At 43.3% G+C, this 22410-nt stretch overlaps 1 protein-coding gene and 1 long non-coding RNA gene across 13 annotated transcripts in view; one reads left to right on the top strand and one right to left on the bottom strand.

Annotated features, from left to right (window-relative positions):
* LOC309636876 (uncharacterized protein) overlaps positions 1–22410 on the bottom strand; it is a 47597-nt gene that overhangs the window by 20441 nt on the left and 4746 nt on the right. For 5 of the 11 annotated variants that reach the window (XR_014250251.1, XM_082410606.1, XM_082410609.1 and 2 more), the window contains exons 2-3: positions 6583–6763; positions 1389–1507 (exon numbers count right to left, since the gene is read on the bottom strand). Coding sequence is in view for 7 of the 11 variants with exons in the window: in XM_082410606.1 (XP_082266732.1) it covers positions 1389–1507; positions 6583–6763 (300 nt within the window). In the remaining 4 variants the exon portion in view is untranslated. Of the gene's footprint in view, positions 1–1388; positions 1508–3763; positions 6450–6543; positions 6764–8836; positions 9413–22410 lie in introns of those variants that run through there. The other 6 variants (XM_082410611.1, XM_082410612.1, XR_014250254.1 and 3 more) reach the window with 5 other exon arrangements.
* The window catches only part of LOC309636896, a 47784-nt gene continuing 36644 nt past the window's right edge, over positions 11271–22410 (top strand). For both annotated transcript variants that reach the window (XR_014250286.1, XR_014250287.1), the window contains exon 1: positions 11271–21804. This is a non-coding gene — a long non-coding RNA (uncharacterized lncRNA). The remainder of the gene's footprint in view (positions 21805–22410) is intronic.

Below are 22410 nucleotides of genomic sequence, written 5' to 3'. Positions count from 1 at the left end.
CCTGGCATATAATAAATGATGGTAGATAACTTTGAGGTTATGTGCTAAAATGCTAAACTCAGAATCTTGGGTTCGAATCCCACGTCCACCACTTACTAGCCCTGAGCTCTTGGTCAGGTTACTTAACTTTCCCTGTATTTCACTTTCCAATCTGTAAAATAGACATGATAATTACAGTGGTGGGCATCAAAGCAATAATCCGTGTATGCACATAGAACAGTACGTGACTCTTAGAACTCAATAAAATTTAGCTATTATTGTTAATAAACAGTAGCTAATACGTTTTATATCAGGGTACATATCACATATCAAAAATGCAAACATTCATCAGGAAATCATCAGTGAGAGCATTACCCAAAGAATCAGAAAAACACTTGACTTCACTACTAGCTAACACAAACACAAATTAATTACTGAGCGTTTTTTTTTAACCCTTGATGAAAATAGAGGTAGTATCGCTCAGCCCTTAGACGCCGAATCCAAAGGAATCAGAAAGGAAATGTTTTCTGAAGTCCAGCTTGGCTGCTGGCACACACCATCTCTGCCCCGTTGACCTGTGTGCCTGCAAGCCATCAGTCGAAGCCTTGCAGCGTTCAGCAGAGGGGCAAGTGGTAACCACACAGAATTTAGGCCTGTCGAGAGTGAGGTTGTGATTCAGGGGTTTGACTCTGTCAAACAGTGCTGACAAAGACACACTGTTTTCCCTGACAGTACAGAATCATATTACTGCACACACAAGTGTCTCACACCTGGGAAAGATGAAATTACACTGAACTTAATCCTCCGAAACCAGATCAACAAGAAGTCGCTTAAACATTTAGCATAGGAGTTGTCTCCTGGCAAAGAAAATATTGCAAGGCAGTTGGGCAGTTTTCACTAATTAGAAGGGCCTGGCCTTGTCAGTTGAAAATCACCTTTGATCCTTTATTGTCTTTATTAATTATACCTTGAGAGGCCTAAACACAGTCTCTGGGCACTTGGGTCTTCTGCACTCGTTCTTATTTGCTGAGGAAATCAGTCCTTTGGTGAGGTGACATAAGCATATGAAAGCAAAGCAGATTGATACCAGATACTTCACTCAGACTGATACCAGATACTTCACTAAAAAATAGATATATAAATTCATTCCTTTCAGCAAAATTGAGCTTTGCTCCAATTAAGGTTAGCGAAGATTACGTCCATGCCGGAATGTGTCAGTGAACACATACCCGGGGTTGTAACCAAAACCAAAGCCAGACAGGAGTTTCACAATCTTTGTCTCTGGGTTTAAGTAACCAGAAAGCCAGGGTTTGGAAAAGTGTTTAAATCAAAGACTCCCAGTGAACTCTGGTGCACACGTTCCCCTCCCCCCCAGCGCCCCGACACATGATCTTTCTCACTTGCCCCACCTGCAAGGGAGGCCGAGGATCTGGCCTCACACCAAGTGGACAGAAGCAGCCAACTCCCCGAGCCATCTTCAACCTGCAGCTCCAGCTTATTGAGGCCAAGCTCTTCCCTCTGTTCCCTCCTGCAAGGAGATAACTTAGCTTGGAGTTTTATGGAAAATTAAACTATGAAACATGTATCTCAATTGATCGTCCTACCAAATGCAAAACAATGTAATGGTGAAGGGTGGGAGTCGGTCAACCAAAATTTTAAAACTTCACTATTAAAAATCAGATAAGGTATGCAAAAAAAACCCTAAAAATAAGAAACACAGACATAGAGAACAAACATATGGATATTGAGGGGGAAGGGGGGTGGGAGGGATTGGGAGATTGGGACTGACATATATACACTATTGATACTATGTATACAATAGATAACTAATGAGAACCTACTGTATAGCACAGGGAACTCTACTCATTGCTCTGTGGTGACCTAAATGAGAAGGAAATCCAAAAAAGAGAGGATATATGTATACGTATAGCTGATTCACTTTGCTGTACAGTAGAAACTAACCCAACACTGTAAAGCAACTATACTCCAGTAAAAATTAAAAAAAAAAAAAAAAGAAACACACTGCCAAAAAATGCCAAAGACACCACGATTGTACAAAAAAAAGTAGATCTTCATAATTCCTCTCTCCCCAGCTACCTATTTTCCTTCCCTAGAGGCAACTGGTGTTATAAATTTCTTTTGATTCCTCTAGAAGTGTTTAATGCACGTTCAAGCCTATGTGTACATATATTTCCTTCAACACACATGCACATACAAATGGTAATAAACCTAACCCACTGCTCTGTACCTTGCTTTTTTCACTATATGTTAGAGATTCTGCCACATCAATACATACAGGACAGACTTGCTCTTTTTAAAGACATCAAAGAATTCTATGGTATGGATGCGTCATAATGGACTTAACCAGTTCCTTAGTGAAGGACACTTAGGTTTTTTCTCCCAATCTTTTGCCATTACAAAAAATGTTGTAATATATGTGTCCTTGTATGTACAACATCATATCCATGTGTGAATATACCTGCAGAATAAATATCTCAGAGTGGAATTGTTAGGTTAAAAAATATGCACTTGTGTAATTTGGATGCATATTGCCCAATTATCCTCATAGAAGCTGTGCCAGTTTATCTTCCTACCGGCAGTGTATGAGAGGGGCTGCTTCCCCAAACCCTGGCAGGGCCAGTGTTTGCCAGACTTTTTGATTTTTGCCAAACCAACAATGACAATTATATCTTACTCTTGATTTCATTTGATTTTTTCTTATTGTAAGTAGGCAGAGCACCTTTACAAATATTTAGATGTCTTTTCTTTAAACCGTCTCTTCGGGTCCTTTGTCTCGATGTGTTGGTCTTTTTTTTTTTTTTCTTATTTTTTTTTTCATCGGGGTATAACTGACACATAACATTATATCAGTTTCAGGTGTACAAGATAATGACTCGATATTTGTATATATTGTGGAATAATCACCACAATAAATCTAGTTAACATGCATCACCACACGTAGTTCTCTTGCTGATTTGTAAACACACTTAGTATGTTAGAAAAATCGTCTGTGCAGTGCAAATATTTTATCCTAGTTTGTTGTTTGACTTTTGACTTTGTGTCATTTTTTTCCAAGCATATTAAAAACATTTCTTTTGCATATCGAATTTACCAAGTTTATCTTTCGTGGTTTTGAATGGGTGGAAGCGGGGAGAGGCCATCAACATTTAACTGACCGAAGGCAAAGCTGAACAAAAGCCAAGCTCCTCAAAATAACCAAGTCTGTGTTTCCCTTGCTTCTTTTTAAAACCCCATCTCTGTAAACCCTCTCCAAGCACATAAAGTTCCAGCCAAATAAGCTATTTGCATTTCCCAAAACAAGTCTTCAGATCTGTTTGGTTTTTTTAATACGTACAGATGACGAATAGGCTCTTCTTTCTACTTGGAAAACATTTCTCAATCCCGTACTCCAAATTTATCTGATGGGCAAATTCCTGTTTCATACAAAGTGATTCAAATATCATCTCCTTTGTGAAGAATTCCCTGCCTGTTTCATCCTTCCTGTGCATGATTAGTTATGTAGCATTTTCTACGAACCCCTCTGGTACTGATCTCACGTGGTTCAGTTCGTACCCTAGACAGTGGCGTGGGCTCTGGAGCGAGGCTGTCTGGGTTCACATCCTGGCTCGGCTGCTTATTTGCTGTGCAACTGACCTTGAGCAAATTACTTCACTTCTCTGTGCTTTCATGTCCTCATCTGTAAAGTGGGGATAATAATAATGCCTCATAGGATTGCTTTGAGAATTAAATAGGTTCATAGTTGAAAAAGGGTTAACAAACCCTTCTTCTTTCCTAGACTGTGAGCGTCGAGAAGGAAGGGGCCAGATATTGTGCTTCATTCAATTTTGTCTCCCAAGCACCCAACACATGGTGGCTTCTTTGAATGAGTAAATGAATGAATAAATGCTTTCCGTTCCAAGGCTCTCATTTTAGTTGCAATACAGCATCAATACATAAAATAAATTTAAGAAAGCCCTCAAAAGAAAAATAAAGAAATATTAAGTTGTCTGTAACACAAGCAAATACAAAGTCCTTCTATCTGTGATTGTTGAAGAAATAGTCAAGGAGACCAGTGGAGCCGAACAAAGAAAAGTTCTTGAGGGAATTTCCTTTAAAGGTTTAAATCAGAGAAAGAACAAGGGTTGTAGAGACGGTGGAAGAGTATCCCAGGCAGGGGAAATGCCCCACATACGGGGCCGCCTGAGGATCCTCTTAAGTCCTAGGCAGCGCCACATACATCTTATCAAACCTTCAAAGAGACTCACGTCTACCCTAATTTGGGGGCCAAACAAATTTGAAAGGTATTTTCTACTTTGGCTTTTGAAATTCTTTTCTATGAGTAACTCCTCTGATTCACACTTGATTATGATTTCTCAGCCATCATTGGGTACCCATGAGAAATTTTAAGTAATAAAACCTAATCCACAAATAAGTTTTAATTGTAATGAGATGCTTATGAATACTGAATTTAATTACCAAAGTTGACATATGCTGTAATTTGCAGTAATGTCACTAAACATTTTAAAATTCTGATTTCACAATTGCCATATTTTGGAAGCGAAACGTTTCTTCCTTTCTTTTCTTTTTTTTCCCCCTGGTCTCAGGTATTTTAATCAGCTCTTAAAACGTTCTTGGGCCCCAGCCTAGGCACTATGCCTCTGGTGCCTATGGGCAAAACAGCCTGGCTTGTTCAAAGGCCTGGAGGCAAGTGCAGTCAAGCTTTATGCTGAATATGACAAACTTATTTTCTCTGTTGAAGCCAAGTATTTATGTGGAGGATTAGTTGGATGCATACTTCCTAAGGGAACCAACTGCTTTTGTAAGTAAAGTCCTGTTGCAAAAATAACAAAATCCTATTTCCTTTGGGAGGTGTGGGTGAGGAGGACACATTGCTTTTCTCATCATCTGCCAGGAACACCATGCCTTCATTTCATGTGAAAGTCTATTAACACCCAGTACCAGATGCAGGAGCTAAGATATTATTTTCTATCACAGAGACAATTCTTACACCTTTTCGAGAACAAATTCTCGTACCTTTTCCAGGTTCTTTGGAGCAACTTAGAACCTTTTCTCTTTTTCACCCCTCAACCTCCCTTGTGCTAGATGTTGTGTATCACATCCCTTGGTATGGAGGAAAGGTCCCATCTTTGAATGACGCACAGGAAAAAAAAAAACAGACTGAGGCTAAAGACATCATTTAACCTGAACCAGGCCATGAGAAAAGAATAGTGGAATGGAATATCCAGCTGGAATGAACACCATTTTTGCAGGTGGTAGTATGAATGGCTCCATTACAAAGGAATTGGGGTTGGCATTTTGCACAGCTCTAGGGGACAACATTCACATAAGGTCACAGTGCCCCCTGGAGTTGGGCAACCTTGTGGGTCTGAAAGCAATGGGTCACAGGCCTTTCATTTCCAGGGAAATGAGGAGCAAAATGGTCCAGGAAAAGAGAGAATATTCTACCAAGTCACACGTATGTTACGAACATTCCAACACTGCAATTGATTTCATGCCCAACTCTTGCTACACCTAAGATTTGCATACAGTACTAGGGAGGTTTGGGGGGGAAAACCAGGATTCCACCCCTGAACCCAAGCCAAACCTTCAATGACTGGAACCTGGGAAAACTGCACTTTTCAATTTTAATCTAGTTTCTCTTTCCCAATAGCATTTAAAGGACAAACGTGTTCTGTTCTGCAGCCCTGGAATTCACTATTCATGGTTAAGTCATTACCTGTGAGGACTTTATAAGGGTTATTGGAAGTTTAGCTTTACAGTAAATGTACTATAATTTACACAATAAAATGCAGTCCCTTGCTTAATTACTTACCTCACCTGTCGGGAGTTTTTCTCATTTCTCGGGTCAAGGTTTTTACTTAGGGCCATAACTACAGAGTTGACATTGCTATGAAACACTTTTGAATCCCTCAGAATAAGACTTCTTGACAACAAGAGCAGCTTGCCAGAAACAATGAATGGTGTTTCACAATCTGAGTGGGTGTACTTCATCTAACTAATATGTAAATAAAGGAGTGCTGAGTTAACAGCTCAATACTGGAGGGACCTCTCAAGAAAGCTCAGCTACTAGAAATCAAGGGCAACTTCACTCAAATCCTGTGACACTGTGGAATTTAGGCTCAGCAAGGTCACTGGGCCCAGACCAAGGGGAGGACAAAGGGCTCGTTTCTCTCTCTGGAGCTCACTCATGTCCATAGCTATGGGACGCCAGGAGGTGGGCTCCAGAGCTGATTCTGAACCCTTCCATGTCATTTCTATTCCCCACACCTCTTTTTTCCTGTTTAAAAGCACCAGAGCATTACGCATTACAGATAGTTCCAGAGAGGACGAGATCAATGATGAACTTTTGTCGTGCCCTCTGGTTCACATCAGGGTGAAAGCGCAATAGGCCAGCATGACCTGAGGCAGTAGAACCCCCGAGGTCCAGCCAGACAAAGGAAAACAGGGACCTTAGAAGAGGAAAAATAGTATTTGTAGGTACTGATGGAATCACTGTAACAATAACAATTCAATCGTCGGTAGCTAGCACTTGCCCACACTTACTTAAACATGGGACCTCAGACCCTAGCAAATGCTGCCCACCTTCCAAGTTTTTCTGGGAGCCCCCAGGGGATGTTCCATAGGCATCTGCATACAGTTCTGTTGTTTTCCATCCAGTCTCTGTGTTCATGATGTCCAGTTCCCAAGATTCCCTGCATGGGCTCCATGCAATCTTGGCATCTGGGCCAAGGCTTTGTCTCATGGTGCTGTCAGAGCTGCTAACCTGAAAGGGGCCAAATGGTTAGTACCTTTTTATCTGGGCAACAAAGCATCCCAGGTGTCACTGAGCCCCTGTGAAAACAGCTCCTTCTTTCAGCTCTCTGGGAGGGTTCAGACAAGAGTCCCAAGGGGTCAGACTGGTCCATTCTGGAACTGATATCTGAGACAGATGTGCTTTTTTTTTTTCTCTCCACCTCCTCCCTTTTCCTACCTTTTATTCTCCTCCAGCCCTCCCTCACTCATTCTGTTTCAATGTATCAGAGTGAACCCCAATTATCTACATTTTAATGAGTCACCACCGGAGGCCAGATACCACCTTCTGAGAAGCAACACTGTATTCATTAAAAGGCTGTATAGCCTGGTGGCTGAAGCCGTGGGTCACACCTAGATCTGAATACAGGCTCTACCACTTACTATGTCCTTGAGCAAGTGGCTGAATGCCTTTGTGGCCCAGTCTCCTCAATTACTAAATGGAGATAATAATAAGACTTAGCTCACAGGGCTGTGGTTGGAATTCCAGAGATCATTCATTTATATCTTCCTTGTATAAATACTTGATTGAGGGACTGTTCTAATGTTAGGGATACAGAACAGAACAAAATACCCAAAACCTTTGTCCCCATGGAGCTTAAATTCTAGCTGGGGAAATAAACACTAAGCAGAAAAATAACATAACGTTGGGGAGAGATACATTCTATAAAGCATAAAGCCTGATTAGGATATGGAGAGCGACAGGGAAACAATTTGATATAGGACAGTAAGGAAAGACTTCTTTGAGGAGATGGCCTATGAGCGAAGATCTGATTGTAAAATATTTAGCATAGTTCAAGCATAGAGTGTTCCATAAATGGAATCATTAATAATATTACTTTCCAGGTTCTCATCTTCGAGCTGCTCTTAGGTTATATGCCTGAAAATGCAGTAGGTGTTTTGTTTTATTTAAAAAAAATACATCTATTAAGTGACACTCAAAAAGAATCAACTCATTTCATGAACAAAACCACTGTTATTTTAATGATTGTATCTCATTCATTCTTAGTCTCTAACCCCTGGTCACCTTTCTACTGGGTGCCAGAGCAAGGTCCAGAACTGGGTATTTTGACTGCTGGTACTACATTACCCCACAAATATCTGTCAGAGGGGTAACAATACACTTTCTAGAGTGGATCCACTATTTGCTTTTATGGAATCTGGACTACACATGTGGAAGGAAGTAATGGGAAGGGCAGTGAAGCACACTCAGTAGACAGCACTGTATATCACTCAGGAGCATAATTCTTTTGGTGGTGGGTAAGCCAGCACAGATGGTATCACTGCAGAAGTATCTCAGACTACTTGGGAGCCATTGAAACCTGGTATGGCTGTAGAACAGACTTTTCCAAAGTGTGTTCCTGGAAACATCTGTTCTATGAAGTTCCATGTTCAAAATCTTTGGGAAACACTGCCAACTAAATTTCTCTCCTGGAGATTCACAAGACATATTGACAAATTAGATTAAAGGACTTGAGAAGTTGTGCAGTAAATAAATCTTATTATCCCTAATTGACCCAAGATTCTCTGATCACAGAACCGTTTTCTCTCTTAACACTTATTAATTTGCACTTTTTAACACTTAACATTGTACTCTTTGCAATGTTACTATAAAGGCGCTAAATTTTAATCAACTCATCACAATTTAGACTTCTAGAATCTTAGAAATAGCACAAGAGTAAGCAATTAGTAAATATGGGGTGAATGACTCCATATAGGGGTCACAATAGGTGAAGCTCCTATCAAATGTCCATTCAACTTATATTCAAATTTTTATATACAAATGAGTGCTCTTGCTTCAAGTATCAGAGAAGCACTGACATAGAAGCATAGTTTTGGAACTCTGTTTTCTGGGACTCATTTTCAGAATCTAAAAGTTTGGAGGTGGAAAGTAATCTTAAAGAGCATTTTTAACCACCAGTTCTGAACCATGTTGTCAAGACATTGTGAAATTCGTTGAAAATATTTTAAAAAACACATTAAAGTACTATAGATTGTGAATAATGTTTTTAAAAACCAATTAGAACAACATCAAGCTTACCCCTACCACATTATCCCGTATCTACCCTACTGCATTCCAATATGGATTCTTGAGTGGGAGGGAGGGACGGAGTCACAGCCAGCCTGCTGGGAATTGCACATAACTTGCAGCTTCTCTTATGCGTGCTGAGGGGCACACCCTTGGGAGTATGTCATACATGTAAATCTTTTCTGTCATGTCTGTTATCTGATGAAATAAGGTTAAGAAATGCTGAACCGACACTAATACTATATTTTACATATGAGAACATGGAGGCCTGGAGGGGCAAAATAACATGCCTGGATCACTTGGCCAGAAGAAAACTCAGTAGACCTAAGACCCAAGTGCCCTGTTTTCTGGCTCTGAACAACTTGGCTTCATTTGAAGCACCTGTCTCAGGTCACATTCCCTGGATGCAGAGCCTGAGATGGGAATTCTAGTATAAGAGATTTATTGGAAGAGTGTTATAGACCCCACTCATTGGAGGATCCTTCTGTGTCGCCCAATAAACGGATCAGTTTTTGGGTGGAATATGCTTTCTCCTAAACCCAAAGAGGCCTATTCTTAACTGTATAAGTTACAGAGTGCAAAAACTTGACCTTGATTTTAGATAGGATAACCCAGCATGCCCAGATGACTGGACCCCTAAAAACTTCACCATTGTGGTAAGTCGCTGAATCTTTGTAGTTTTTAATCTCCTACTCCTTGAAGCACATGAATGTTGCCAAGGCATCCAAAGAATTTGCCACCTCTCAGCATTGATAACACGATGTCATCAATATAATTCTGCATAATTGGCAGATGGTTTAGGTCCCTTTGGCCTACACTGTGACAGAGGCACAAACTGTGAATGTATATTATTTTTCAATGCATATACATGTCAGCTGTTTCTGACCCTTCTTTCTGATGGGTATTCAAAAACACGTATTTGCCGGGTAATAACTGAATACCATACACATGAAGATGTATTAATCTACTATAGTGAGAAATAGTTGCAGTTGGGGGTCTTACTTGGCTAAGTTTGCGGCAGTACCCTGTCTTCCCCAATGACCCACTTCTTCAGGGGCCAGACTGATAAATTAAATAAGCATACGATGGGGGCCACCCCCCTACATCTTTTATGTCTTCTAGGTTGGCACCAGTCTGCCATTCCCCCTAGGGAATGCACAGGGCTTTGATGTACTATCTTGAACAGATGGTGCAATTTTGGGGACTTACACATATTTTACATATGAGAACATGGAGGTCTGGAGGCCTTTTATACTATAATTACTTTTATTCTACAGGTCAAATATCCAATGTAATTATTCTGCAAATTGCTAAGAATGTCCATTCTATTTATACATTTGGGAGTTGGGGAAGTGATCGCTGGGTTGATCCATGGACTCAGTTTACTAATGGTGAGACAAACTTGGGTCAGGACTCAACTTATTACCTGACTTACATATGCCCCTATTTTAAAAGGGGTCATGATGGCACTTTGGATTCTCAGTATTAGGATCACCTCTGACCTTATATCCAACAGCACTTGAAAGAACTGGGTATTTCCCTTTCCCCATATGTAGTTACCTGGGTAAATAGCCATAGGTCTTGATGAATCTCTAGAGTATATATACTTATTATGATGCTGCAGTATCTTCTCACATGGGAACCCAACCCCTTTTGCTGTCAATGGGTTCTGGATCTGAGAATTGACTCATGTCTGGAAACTGGGCAAGAAATCCTGATTTTCTACCGCGATGGCTGACCTCAGCCTTCTTTTCATCCATTCTTGATCTCTTTTGATTTTATGTGTTAAGCAAATATTCTTATTGACTACAGTCTATCTTGGCCCTAGAAACAACATGACCTATTAGCTACCTTCATAGGTAGCTTCAGGTCAGACCTCCCTGGGTGACATTCCAATAATATGACTCATTTCGGTAATTACATCCACCTTGCTTCTGATGGTTAAGAGTTACCACCTGGCCTCTGCTCTTCTGGGACCCTATTATTCTCATCAATACTAGGGAGTCTAGTTCTGGAATAGCATCTTCTATTATCAGCTGCAGCCTAAAGAAAACAGCCTCTCTAGAGCTTCTCGGTGATTCTGGTACAGCCCCTCCCAGTGCATTCCTTTTCACCTCAGTAAGTGGAGGAACAGAGTCAGCTCCTGGTTTTGCAGTCTTATGTAGTTGACCCATTCTAGCAAGTTCAGTTCTCTGAGACTTTTAATCCCTTCCCCGCAGTTACCAGGCAGTCTGGCATCTCTATCTCATTAATTCAACCTATCACTTTTTCTACGATATGAACAACTACCACAGCAGTATATTAAACATGTCTCCTGAGGCCCTTCACCCTGTATTGACAAGTGTTCCCTTAACCTCCCACCTTCATCCAGCATCCTCGTGACCCCCTCCTAAGCATATTCGCCCAGTTCCTACTGGCACATATTAACCAGTTTCTGTACCTTCTTTAACATGTAATTCCTCTCCTCCCTTTGCAGGCTTGTCACTCCCCCAGTGGTGTTATGCTGAGATTTGACCTTAATGATAGGTATGGTGACCTGGAGGAAGAAGATGACAGCTGATTCTGAAAAGAGCAAGCGTCCTCTCTTAAGGCACCAGCCTCATTTAAGACTCAGTTTATCTTCAAGAAGAGGGAGGGGGACTCCATCTTCTAACAATGGGGAGTGGGCCATTTATGCATGCCCAGGGGGTTCAGGGAAATCCAAAATCTGAGAGTTCAAGGTTCTCAAGTGCATCTCCCCAGGTGTCTGCATTTCAAGCCTTAGAGTTCTTTTTAGGGTTCTTTTCCTACCAGGGTCCTGTCTTTGGCATAGGATGTTTGCCTGAGCTGAGAATTCAGCTGACGTGGAAGTCCTGCTATCCTTGTAATTAGGTTCCGTGCTTGCCCTTCAGCTCTGTCTGCCCTCTGGTTGCAGAAGAGGACTGTCTCTAAGTGCCACCAAAGAGGCTCTCAGCTTTTTTTTTTTTTTTAAATGTTACTTTTAATTAATTTATTTATTTTTATTTTTGGCTGTGTTGGGTCTTCGTTTCTGTGCGCGGGCTTTCTCTAGTTGTGGCAAGCGGGGGCCACTCTTCATCGCGATGCACGGGCCTCTCACTATCGCGGCCTCTCTTGTTGCGGAGCACAGGCTCCAGACGCACAGGCTCAGTAGTTGTGGCTCACGGGCCTAGTTGCTCCGCGGCATGTGGGATCTTCCCAGGCCACGGCTCGAACCCGTGTCCCCTGCATTGGCAGGCAGATTCTCAACCACTGCGCCACCAGGGAAGCCCAGGCCCTCAGCTTTAAGTTGCTCACTAACACATCTGAGCCTTGCCTTTTCTCTCTTCAGTGAATCAACAGCACTTAGCAGCAGCCTCCCAATTTCACAGTCTTTGGTTTTGCTCCGTGCCTCTCAAATGCCAGGGACATTATCTCCTGCACCCTCCTGCTCACCAAGGGTGGAATTCTTAGCCATTGCACTGCTATAGCAAGCCAGAGACCACGACCACTGTTGCTACCAACGTCTTAGGTAGGATTCCCTAAAAGCAGAGCCTAAGGTGGGGATTCTCTATTGAAAAAGTGCTCTCAGGAGAAGAGAAGTGAGGGAAACAGAAGAGGGCAAGAGAAAAAAACGAAGTAAGGATGTGGTCTCAGCTGAAGACTAGCATCAGTCTGGCCCCTCAGAAAGCTCTGGAGCAGGCATTTCACCCCATAACTGGGTTTCCCTTGAGGCAAGGACGTCAGCCTTTTATATCTCTATGTTTGTCATTGGCTACTGGCTGCCCTCAGGGTGTGAAGGGGCGTCTAACCTATGGGGTTGGCCACTCTTTGTCAGCAGAGAATGCCCTGAAGAAGGGGCAGCTTTACCCACAGAACCTGGGGGGTGGGCGCACCAGCCAGGTGAAGGGGAAATAGGCAGGGCACTGATGGTGTCCACTCCAGATAACTTCTGTAATCACTCCTACTCCCGTGGGAGAAGAGTTGATATTAGCAGACAGCCAAAAAGTTATTTGGATCCAACCTGGTAAATTAGCTTAGTGAACAATATAGTATTGTGTTTTTTTTTTTTTAAAAAGCAAATAACATTTTTATAGGTGATAATAATGCTCTATACAAAGAATTTCCTCTTTTCCTTTGTGGCTTATAAACTACTCTGCATGCAAATCCCATAAAGGAGTCCCAAATACTTTTTATCAAGTGATATTATCATTAGACTAAGTGTCTATGTGATCACTCTGATGTTGGCAACACTTACTTTGAGCCATAAACACAAGAATGTGTGAATGAAAATCAGGTTACTCTCATTAGATAAAAATAGATCATACTATGGATAATTTACACTAGAAGAAATACACATGGCCAAAAAAAGATTTTAAATGCCATTCGGCTTCCCTAGAGGGGAAAGAGATGTCTAGTAAATCAAGGAGCTATCTTTCCTTTGCCTATCATGTTTGCAAAAATATCAGTGAGTTCTATTTTTAGTTTTTTAAGGAACTCACTGATATTTTTGCAAACATGATAGGCAAAGGAAAGACAGCTCCTTGATTTACTAGACATCTCTTTCCCCTCTAGGGAAGGGGATAGGGAGGGTGGGAGGGAGGGAGATGCAAGAGGAAAGAGATATGGGAACATATGTATATGTATAACTGATTCACTTTGTTATAAAGCAGAAACTATCACACCATTGTAAAGCAATTATACTCCAATAAAGATGTTAAAAAAATATATCAGTGAGGATGAAGTGAGATAAATGTTCTTCAGGTATCTAGGGTGCAAGTGTGAATGAGCACAGACTTTTTGGAAGATAATTTGGCAATATGTATCAAAATTTTGAAAATATTGATACACATCCCTCCCCCGACCCAATAATTCTACTTCTAAGAACTGATCACAAGGAAATAATCAGTGATCCCAGAAAAGCTGTATGTTCAAGGATATTCACGTGGTATTATTTTATGTTAGTGAAAAATTGAAAACAGTTGAAAACTTAAATGTCCGAAAATTATAGAATGAGTACATAAATTCTGCAACATTCAGATGATGAACTACTGTACATGAGGATCGCCTAAGTTTGAATTCCAATTTTGTCTTTCCCTAGCTCTATAACCCTGGGAGAGTTAATTAACATTAATTATTTTTCTTAAAATGGAGATTATAACTGTTCCTGTCTCAGAGGGTTGCTATGTAAAGTACTTTGAACAGTGCCCGGCTCATAGAAGTGTTATTATTATTGTTTAGGAGATATAACATAAAGGTATATTAATGTCTTATGTAAATATATAATATATTAGCTAAGTGAAAAAGCAGGATACAAAGTACATATAATATGATGCCAATTTTTTTTATGATTAGACATATTCATAGGCCAAAGACTGGAAAAAAAATCACTAAACCACAAACATTTTGCTCTCAGGATCCCTTTATTCTCTTGCAAATTATCACAAAGAACTTTTGCTTTTGTGAGTTATATCTATGGATGGTTATTATATTCAAAGTTAAAATTAGAAAATTTAAAAACATAGGTATGCACCAGCACATAAGCTTTTAGAGTGATGACATCATTACGTGTCCTGTAGTTTCGGGAAAGCTCCACTGTACACTCAAGAGAGAATAAGAGTAAAACAAACAAATAATGGCTGGTGTTATTATTATTAAAATAATTCTGGCTCTGTGGACCGCCTAAAAGAATCTCAGGGGCCCCCAGAGGGTCTTTGGACCACACTTTGAGAATATTACACTAAACCACTAACTGTTAGTATAAATCATTTATACATTTTTCTGTATTATCTTCTGTATTTTTCAACCATTCTACCATGAGCATGTATGGTTTTATAATCACAAAATGTAAGAATAATTTTTAAATGTATTTATTATAATTATGCCAGGTGAACACGCATTCAGTTAGATCAGAGATTCTTCTACCTAAATGACAGTCCTGCATTTTCCTGAGCTCCAAGGAGCGTGTTTTGTGAGACATCTAAGAACACAGGAACCAATGGTTCTATGTAACTGAACTTATTTAGGATGCTTTTCATGTATCCGAGAATCTATTAAAGAAAAGGCTGTAGAAACTCTCAGGAGGAAGCCAGGTCAGACTGGGAGAGTCACCGATGGGCAGACTTTCTCTTACGTGCTTATGCACAGAGCAGGGGCATTCACTCTTATCAGCAATTTAGCCACAGAGGCACAGAAGCCTGTTACCAGTGTCTTCATCCATTGTGATCATATGGTCACAATCAATGGTCATTTTATTGTGTTCACGCCTATGTTCTCAGGGCCTAGTACAGCACCTGATGCACAGTAGGCATTCAGCATTTGCTAAATGAATCAATATATGAGTGCGAGCCGTCTACAAGCTGGCAAGAGGTGCTATAATAGTAGTTTCCATGTCAAGTGCTTTACATACATGGTCTCACCTCATCCCCCTGTAAGTCACTGAAGTGGAACTCTTATCATTCCCACTTTCCAGACAAGAATACAGAAGCTTAGAGAGTTTCAGTCACTTGCTCAAGGATACCCAGCTATGATATAGCAGAGCACAGGTTTGAACTCAGGTTTGTGCTAGGGCAGAGCCCGTGTTCCTGACTTTATATACCTTCTTGACAGGCTTGTATGATTTCAGGGGTGTCTGAAGAGGCCACCAGCCCAGAAAATGCCTGGAAAGATCACCTAGAACTCTGGCAGTAAAATCCCACCCTTGGAAATTCCTGCTTCTGACTGAAGCCTGTGAGATATAATTTTCTGAATATAGGTTACAACGTGTGTGGGGATGGCACAGGTGGGAAGAGGTAAGAAGGAACCTGGAGTAAGTTGAGAAGGGGATGTAGAGAGGTTAGGACCCACCATGGAGGTGCAGAGAAACCATAGCAACATGAAGCTGGAGGAATTGAAGACCCAGACAACCATCTCTCCCTCAGGTGTCCTGGCAACTGAAATCTGGGAACCAATAGAAGGCAAAGCTCTCTTAATGAGGTGAGCGGACACCAGAGCTCCCTGGAAACCACGTTTGAGAAGGATGGAGGAAGCAGATGGGCTCCGTCTTTCTTAAGTCAGTCAAAGTCCCTGCGAAAACCTTGCTCACCCAAGGTGGAAGCTTTCATTCACCCAACATCTCGGCAGAACCCCAAGCAGTACACTATCTATTCGGCTTCCAGCGAACGCAAGCAAGACAGAGTCCCAGGAACCAGATAAAAAACGTCTGCTGGTGAAAAAGAACACTTTCCATAAGGAACTAGGGAGTGGGGGGAGGAGGTGGAAGTAGGAGGCTGGCCAACAGGTGAAAAATTCAAGAAGAACGTGACCGACAAATCAACTGAGTGATTGGAAAGGTTTTCTTCAGGCACTGTAGGAGGAAAATGGATTTATTTGGTGAACAATGTTTCCTGAGTGAGTGGTAGAATGCCACACAGGAGCCAATACCTACAGGGCATGTGCCTGGAATGTTATGTTGGCCCTCCCTCCTGACCTTCGCCTGTGTTGTGCCCTCTGCCTGACCTTTCCGCTCTTAACCTGGCTACATCAAATTCACCCTTTAAGACTCAACTCAGAGATTACGTCCTCCAGGCAGGCTTCCATGATTCCTACCACCCCCACCCCTTAAATACCCAGCCAGGGATGGATTACGTTGTGAGGTATCCATAATATCCTGTGCTATAGTTTTGCCCTTAATAAACTGACTCCAAATAATCTGTATCTATGACTGTCTCCCTGGCTAAGCTGACATTCCTTGAGGGGCTGTGTCTCTTTTTTTTTTTTTTCTGGCCGTGCCACGTGGCTTGTGGGATCTTAGTTCCCAGACCAGGGATCGAACCCGGGCCCTCGGCAGTGAAAGCGCGGAGTCCTAACCACTGAACCGCCAGAGAATTCCCGCTGTGTCTTATTCTTCTTTGTCTCCCCAGTGCCTGGCGCTTAGGAGTAGCTCAGTAAATATACGTTGCATTAATTTAGTTGATTCTCCACACCCCACACCACTGACTAATCAAATGCATTTAAGTAACAGGCAACTCTTACTGGACTGAAGAACATAGTCTGGAATCAGACCAGAGTTCTAGTCCTGACCCCACCACTTTGGAGACCTATAAATAGCCTTAGGTGAGTTACTCAACCTCTCTGAGCTTTGGTTTCCTCATGTGTGAGTGGAGTTAAAATCCTCCATCTCAAAGAACTGTTGTAAGGATTCAATGAACTGATTTAAGTCCCTGGCACAGTTCCTGGCACAGAGTGGATACCCAGTAACAATTAGTTCCCTGTAGTAATAAATTATTGGAAAAGGTCATGCAAAGTTTGGCAGGACCAGGGACTTGCCTGGGCCTTGATAAGGAATAAAGTTTACTGCCCTCTGGGGGTTTCTTGGGTAACTTGGGCCATGCTAGCGCCATATACTCAGCTCTCAGCTGGAGTCCTCAGTGGTCCCTGACAGGGGGTGTGGGGAACCTGTTCCAGGACACAGCTGGGAACACCCCACCACCTCCTCCTGGGGCAGGTGCACATCAAGGCACGCTAACGAGAGGGGACTTTTGTCAAAAGGACCTCAAGGTAGAGAAGAGACTGAGACCACCCTGAATAACAACAGGAGGGGCTGTAGGAGACAGCCCCCATGGTCAGGTTTGCCTCATCCCCGTCCTAAGGCCTCTCCAGCCCCAGCCTGGGAGAACAACCACAACACTGAAAACCAGCTTACAGGCCAAAGAAGGGAAAAGGTGGGAGGAGGAAGAGAGCAGACAGATTTAGGGGTCCAGGGCCCCTGGGTGGGGGGTGGTATGTGATTAGAGAGGTCCCCAAAAGAGAGAGTTTCCCTGCAGGGCAAGGAGAGGAGAAGCCCTTCAACTGGTGGCTCAGGCAGAATCCATTCCTGGGCACTGAGGGATCACAGCTGTCAGCTTCAGACCAAAGGAAAGAACAGCTCTATGTGTCCTGGATTCACTGTTAGTCATCAGTGAAATATTGCAGGTAATGGGCTGTGCCTTCCTGCCCTTCCAATGTTGAGAGCAAAGTCGGGACATTTGGCAGAGACTGCTAGTTGTTCTCTGATATCCATTCTTTCCTTCTTCCTAAGCAGAAGACCACTCTCCACATTTTACCTGAGCATGCAGCTACCCAGAACAAAGACTACATTTCCCAGCCTCCCTTGCATCTAAGGCTGGCCGTGAGACTAAGTTCTGGCCCACAGGATAGGTGCAGAAGCCAGTGTGCAACTTCCATGAAATGTTCTTAAAGGTAGGGGATGTGCCCTCCTCCTTCCAATTGGCTTGGAATGTAGACGTGATGGTTGGGGCTGAAGCAGCCATACCAGACTATGAGGTAGGATCTTCACACTGAAGATAAAGGAGCAACAAGCTAGAAGAATTCTTGGTCTCTGAAAACCATGGAGTTGCCATACTAGGTGGCAATGCATACCATGAAAGGGAAATAAACTTCTACCTCTTACTTTGGGTTCTTTGTCACTCACTGTCGAGCCTAATCTTAACTGATACAAGGGCCTCCTCAATAGTCTCAAAAGCCAAAATCCTCCATTTCCCTGGGAAAAAAAACCCGTGCAGGTTCATGATATTAACATCTGTTGAGGGTTTACTATGTCTCAGACTTTGTCTTAAGCACTTTGAATGCATTAGTTCATTTAATCCTCACAATAATCCCATGAAGTAAGCGTTATGTTATTCTTGTTTTGTAGATAAAGAAGCAGGAATGAGGCAACTTAACTCACTCAAGTTCACAGGGTAAGTAGTAGAACTGGTATGTGAACCCAGATAGCCAGGCTCCAAACCCAGACTCTTAACCACTGTAGTAGCTAAAATTTAATCATATCTGAGTCCAAATCAGGTTGCTTTTGGTGTTGCCTCTCTTGGTTTCTATCACCCAGTGTTGTTTCCATTTATCATTAATTTCAAAATGGAGAAGTAAACGCATTACTTAGCACAGCAGTTTGGGAGGAGATTTTCTGAAACATAGGACCCATGATAGAAATGGAAGTGCGGGGGTAAACGGATAAAAAGGGGACATTTTATCAATTGGGTACCCCTACTCTAAATTGGTGGTCTTCAAACTTTCTGAGTGGCATGAACCTATCGGCATAACACACAATTTGGGGGCACACAATCCCCAAAGCGTGAGTGTATGTGTGTCTCTCTGTGTGCGTGTCTGTCTGTGTGCAATTCACACGTATGGCTCTGTGATTAGATTCTTGTGGTGGGTACTGTGGTGATCTGCCCAGATCCCCTCTTTAGAGCTGATGACTCCGTCTCCTAGAAGTGGGAAGGTCAGTTGCTAAAGCCTCACAGATGCAGTCCTCACTGGAAACCGCCCTCGGCGCTGAAGGAAACTGCTCATCCAAGCTCATGATCTCCCAGGGTGTGGCCTGCAGCCAGTGACTGATGGGGGTGCAAAAGCCCAACTCCTTTGCCTTAATTCAGGACTGCTCTGAGGGCCATCCCAGCTCCAGAGCTCCCTGTACGACGGCTGAGGCCTCTGTCACACGGGCATTCAGGTCAGCTGCCCCCTCTGCCCAGTCCTGCCTTCCTCACTTCATCACAGGTGTATCACCTGAGACCACTCCCCAATAAACCTGCACGCAGCTTTACATTTCAGAGTCTGTTTCCAGAGACCCAATCAAATAGACCTCCAAATTAAAGCTCAAACAAGGGTGAGGTGAAAATAAATATAAAAAGCTGTAACATTTTCCATTTACACCCAGCAGTTGTCTTGTGCACCCTTGGGCTGTGCCTACAAGCTTTAGAGATAATTCCTGAGGCTTATAATTTAACACATTATTCACATTAATCCCAGCCCAGGGATAGAAACAGAGGTCTGGGAGGAGGATTGTGAGGAGGAGGAAGAAAACAAGGGAGTCCTTGCCTGCTCCTTCCCACCCAGTTCAGATTCTCCTGGCATGGACACTCATGGGCCGATTTCCTTCTCCTCTGGGACATTCATCACACTTGTGTAAACTTGTTTAACGACTGTCTTCTCAAAAGACTAACGATCAATGAAGTCAAGTTCTGTGCCTGTCTTGTTCATCGTTGTATACTTAATACCTAATAGTTCCTGATATTCAGTAGATGCTCAATAAATATTTGCTTATTGGGAGGGAAAGCGGCAGAGGAAGAAGAGGAGGAGAGGGCGAAGGAGAGGATGGAAGGGTCAGGAAGGGGGAGGGGCTTAATCAGCATCTGTTCACCCCTCATTGTCGGCAACCAGTGTTACACAGAGGCTGAGCCCTTTCTCAGCTATTTCAGTCCAGCAGGTCCTAAGGACTGCCTTGAACCTGGAGGGTCCTTCACAGGGAATGCAGAAGGAGTATGGATCCATTGGCTCATCCAATAAATCCCATAGAACCTACCATGTATCAAGCAACCTGCTCTGCAGAGGGATGCAGAGGTGCGTGAACATAGACAAGGGCCCTGAGCTTGTGCCGCTTGAGCCTGGGAGTAGACGTTAATCAAACAAAAGCACAAAAATATATTGACAAATTATGGTAAGTACTCTAAAGGAAAGTAGGGGCATGCCCTGAAAATGGCAGAGTCTGGTGTGCATTTGGGGTGGGGGTGGGGTGAGGATGGCAGGGAAGTCTGGTCAGACATGGCTTCCCCGTCGGAGGAGGTGATGCTTGAGCTGCGATTGATGAATCTGGTTAGTTGGGCCACTGTTTCTCGACCTCGGGACTATTGACATTGGGGGCCAGATAATTCTTGCTTGGGGGGGGCCGGGGGTGTCCTGGGCACTGTACAACCTTTAGCAGCAGCCTAGACCTCTGCTCACCAGACGTTAGTAGCACCGCCCCCAACGCCTCATCTATGACAGTCGCAATGTCTCTGGACGTTGCCAAATGTCCCTGGGAAGGCAAGATGGCTCCCAGTTGAGAACCGCTGAACAACCAGAATAGTTGAGGTGTTTGGGGAAGGGAGACGGGCAGGAAGGGGAAAGGTATGTCAGATGGGACGAGCCACATCTGCAGAGACCCCAGGCTGAGAAAGCAGTGTGGCTGGAGGTGCTGGCTGACAGGGCCAGGCCCTGCAGGCTGAGAAAGAAAGAAATGAGTTGTCTGCTCCCTGGTAAAGAAAACAGAAAATCGCAGAGAGAGAGAGAGAGTGCGGGCCTGCAAGGCTACTGACAGGATCTCATGACTCTAATCACCGGGATCCAAATAAGCCTCGGGCTTCCCTGGTGGCTCAGTGGTTAAGAATCCGCCTGCCAATGCAGGGGACACGGGTTCGAGCCCTGGTCCGGGAAGATCCCACATGCTGCAGAACAACTGAGCCCCTGCGCCAGAACTACTGAGCCCACGCACCACAACTACTGAAGCCCATGCGCCCAGAGCCCGTGCTCCGCAACAAGAGAAGCCACCGGAATGGGAAGCCCGCACACCGCAACGAAGAGTAGCCCCCGCTCGCAGCAACTGGAGAAAGCCCACGCTCAGCAACGAAGACCCAAAGCAGCCAAAAATAAATATATAAATTAAAAAAAAGAAAAGAAATAAGCCTCCATAAATCCGGAGCACTGAGACAATATTAATTGAGCTGGGTTAGTACATGTAGCGCATGCACCCGGCTCGCAGGGCGGATGAGGGGATGACAGATGAACCCAACTGGGGCAAGAGGACGTGCCAAGGGCTCCATTTAATAAATCAGCTGACACTCCCCGGCATTTGCATTGCTAATGGCGGTACCTAAACCCCAGGTGTTGCTGCAGAAACTTGTCCTGCTGCTGCCGCCCCGTCTGTAACTCCCAAGGGAGTTGGCAAAGGGTAGCAGGGCGCTGGGTGGTGAGGTCTGAAACACATTTTAAAATCAGCCTGGAGCTGGTGGATAACGACATGTCCAAAAGATCTGGCCGCACATGTGTAGGCTTGGTGTCCTAACGAGCACCTCAAAGCCTGGGTCACAGGGTCCCCAAGGCAGAGCTGAGCTGGAATGGGGCACCAGGGCATCCAGCCCCCAGATGCCTCCTTCTCGGGCTACTGAGCTCCCAGACATTCCACCACGAGCTCATTTGCTAACCAGCGAGGACCTCCTGTAAGTGAAAGTTAACCACTTTGGATCTCTTTTTCTGCCAGTCCGTGCTGAAATTTTTCTTTCTTTTTTCCTGTGGCGACAGGCGACGGGGGGTGGAGGGGGGGCGGCAGGGAATGCTGAATATCAGAATCATGTGGGGAGCTTTTTCAATATATACCCCATGCCCCATCAGCCCTAAAATTCCCATATGCTCTCAAGGGGGTGTGTCCTTCAGGACCAGTGTTGCCATTTTTCCTCTTGCCTCAGACTCCAATATAATTTGATACGACACTGTCCCTGATCCTGTCTTTATTTAAAATTTTGGTATTTTTTTCCTTGTGGATTTTTTCCCATTAATTTGGATTTTTAAAAAATACTGCATTCGAATATTATTTATCTTGATGACTGAAAATTTTAGGGCCCCTTAAATTTTTATTTTATTTTACTCTATTTTATATCTAATTGTGGTGAAACACACCTAACATAAAAGTTACCATCCTAACTATTTTTAAGTGTGCAGTACAGTGGTATTAAGTATATTCACATTGTTGTGGAACTATCACCACCATTCATCTTCCCAAACTGAAACACTATAGCCATTAAACGGTAACTCCCCCTTCCCTCCTC

Source organism: Balaenoptera physalus (assembly GCF_965194825.1).
Source record: "Balaenoptera physalus genome assembly, chromosome: 10".
NCBI classification, from domain to species: Eukaryota; Metazoa; Chordata; class Mammalia; order Artiodactyla; family Balaenopteridae; genus Balaenoptera; species Balaenoptera physalus.
This window is presented reverse-complemented; position numbering and strand designations above follow the sequence as displayed.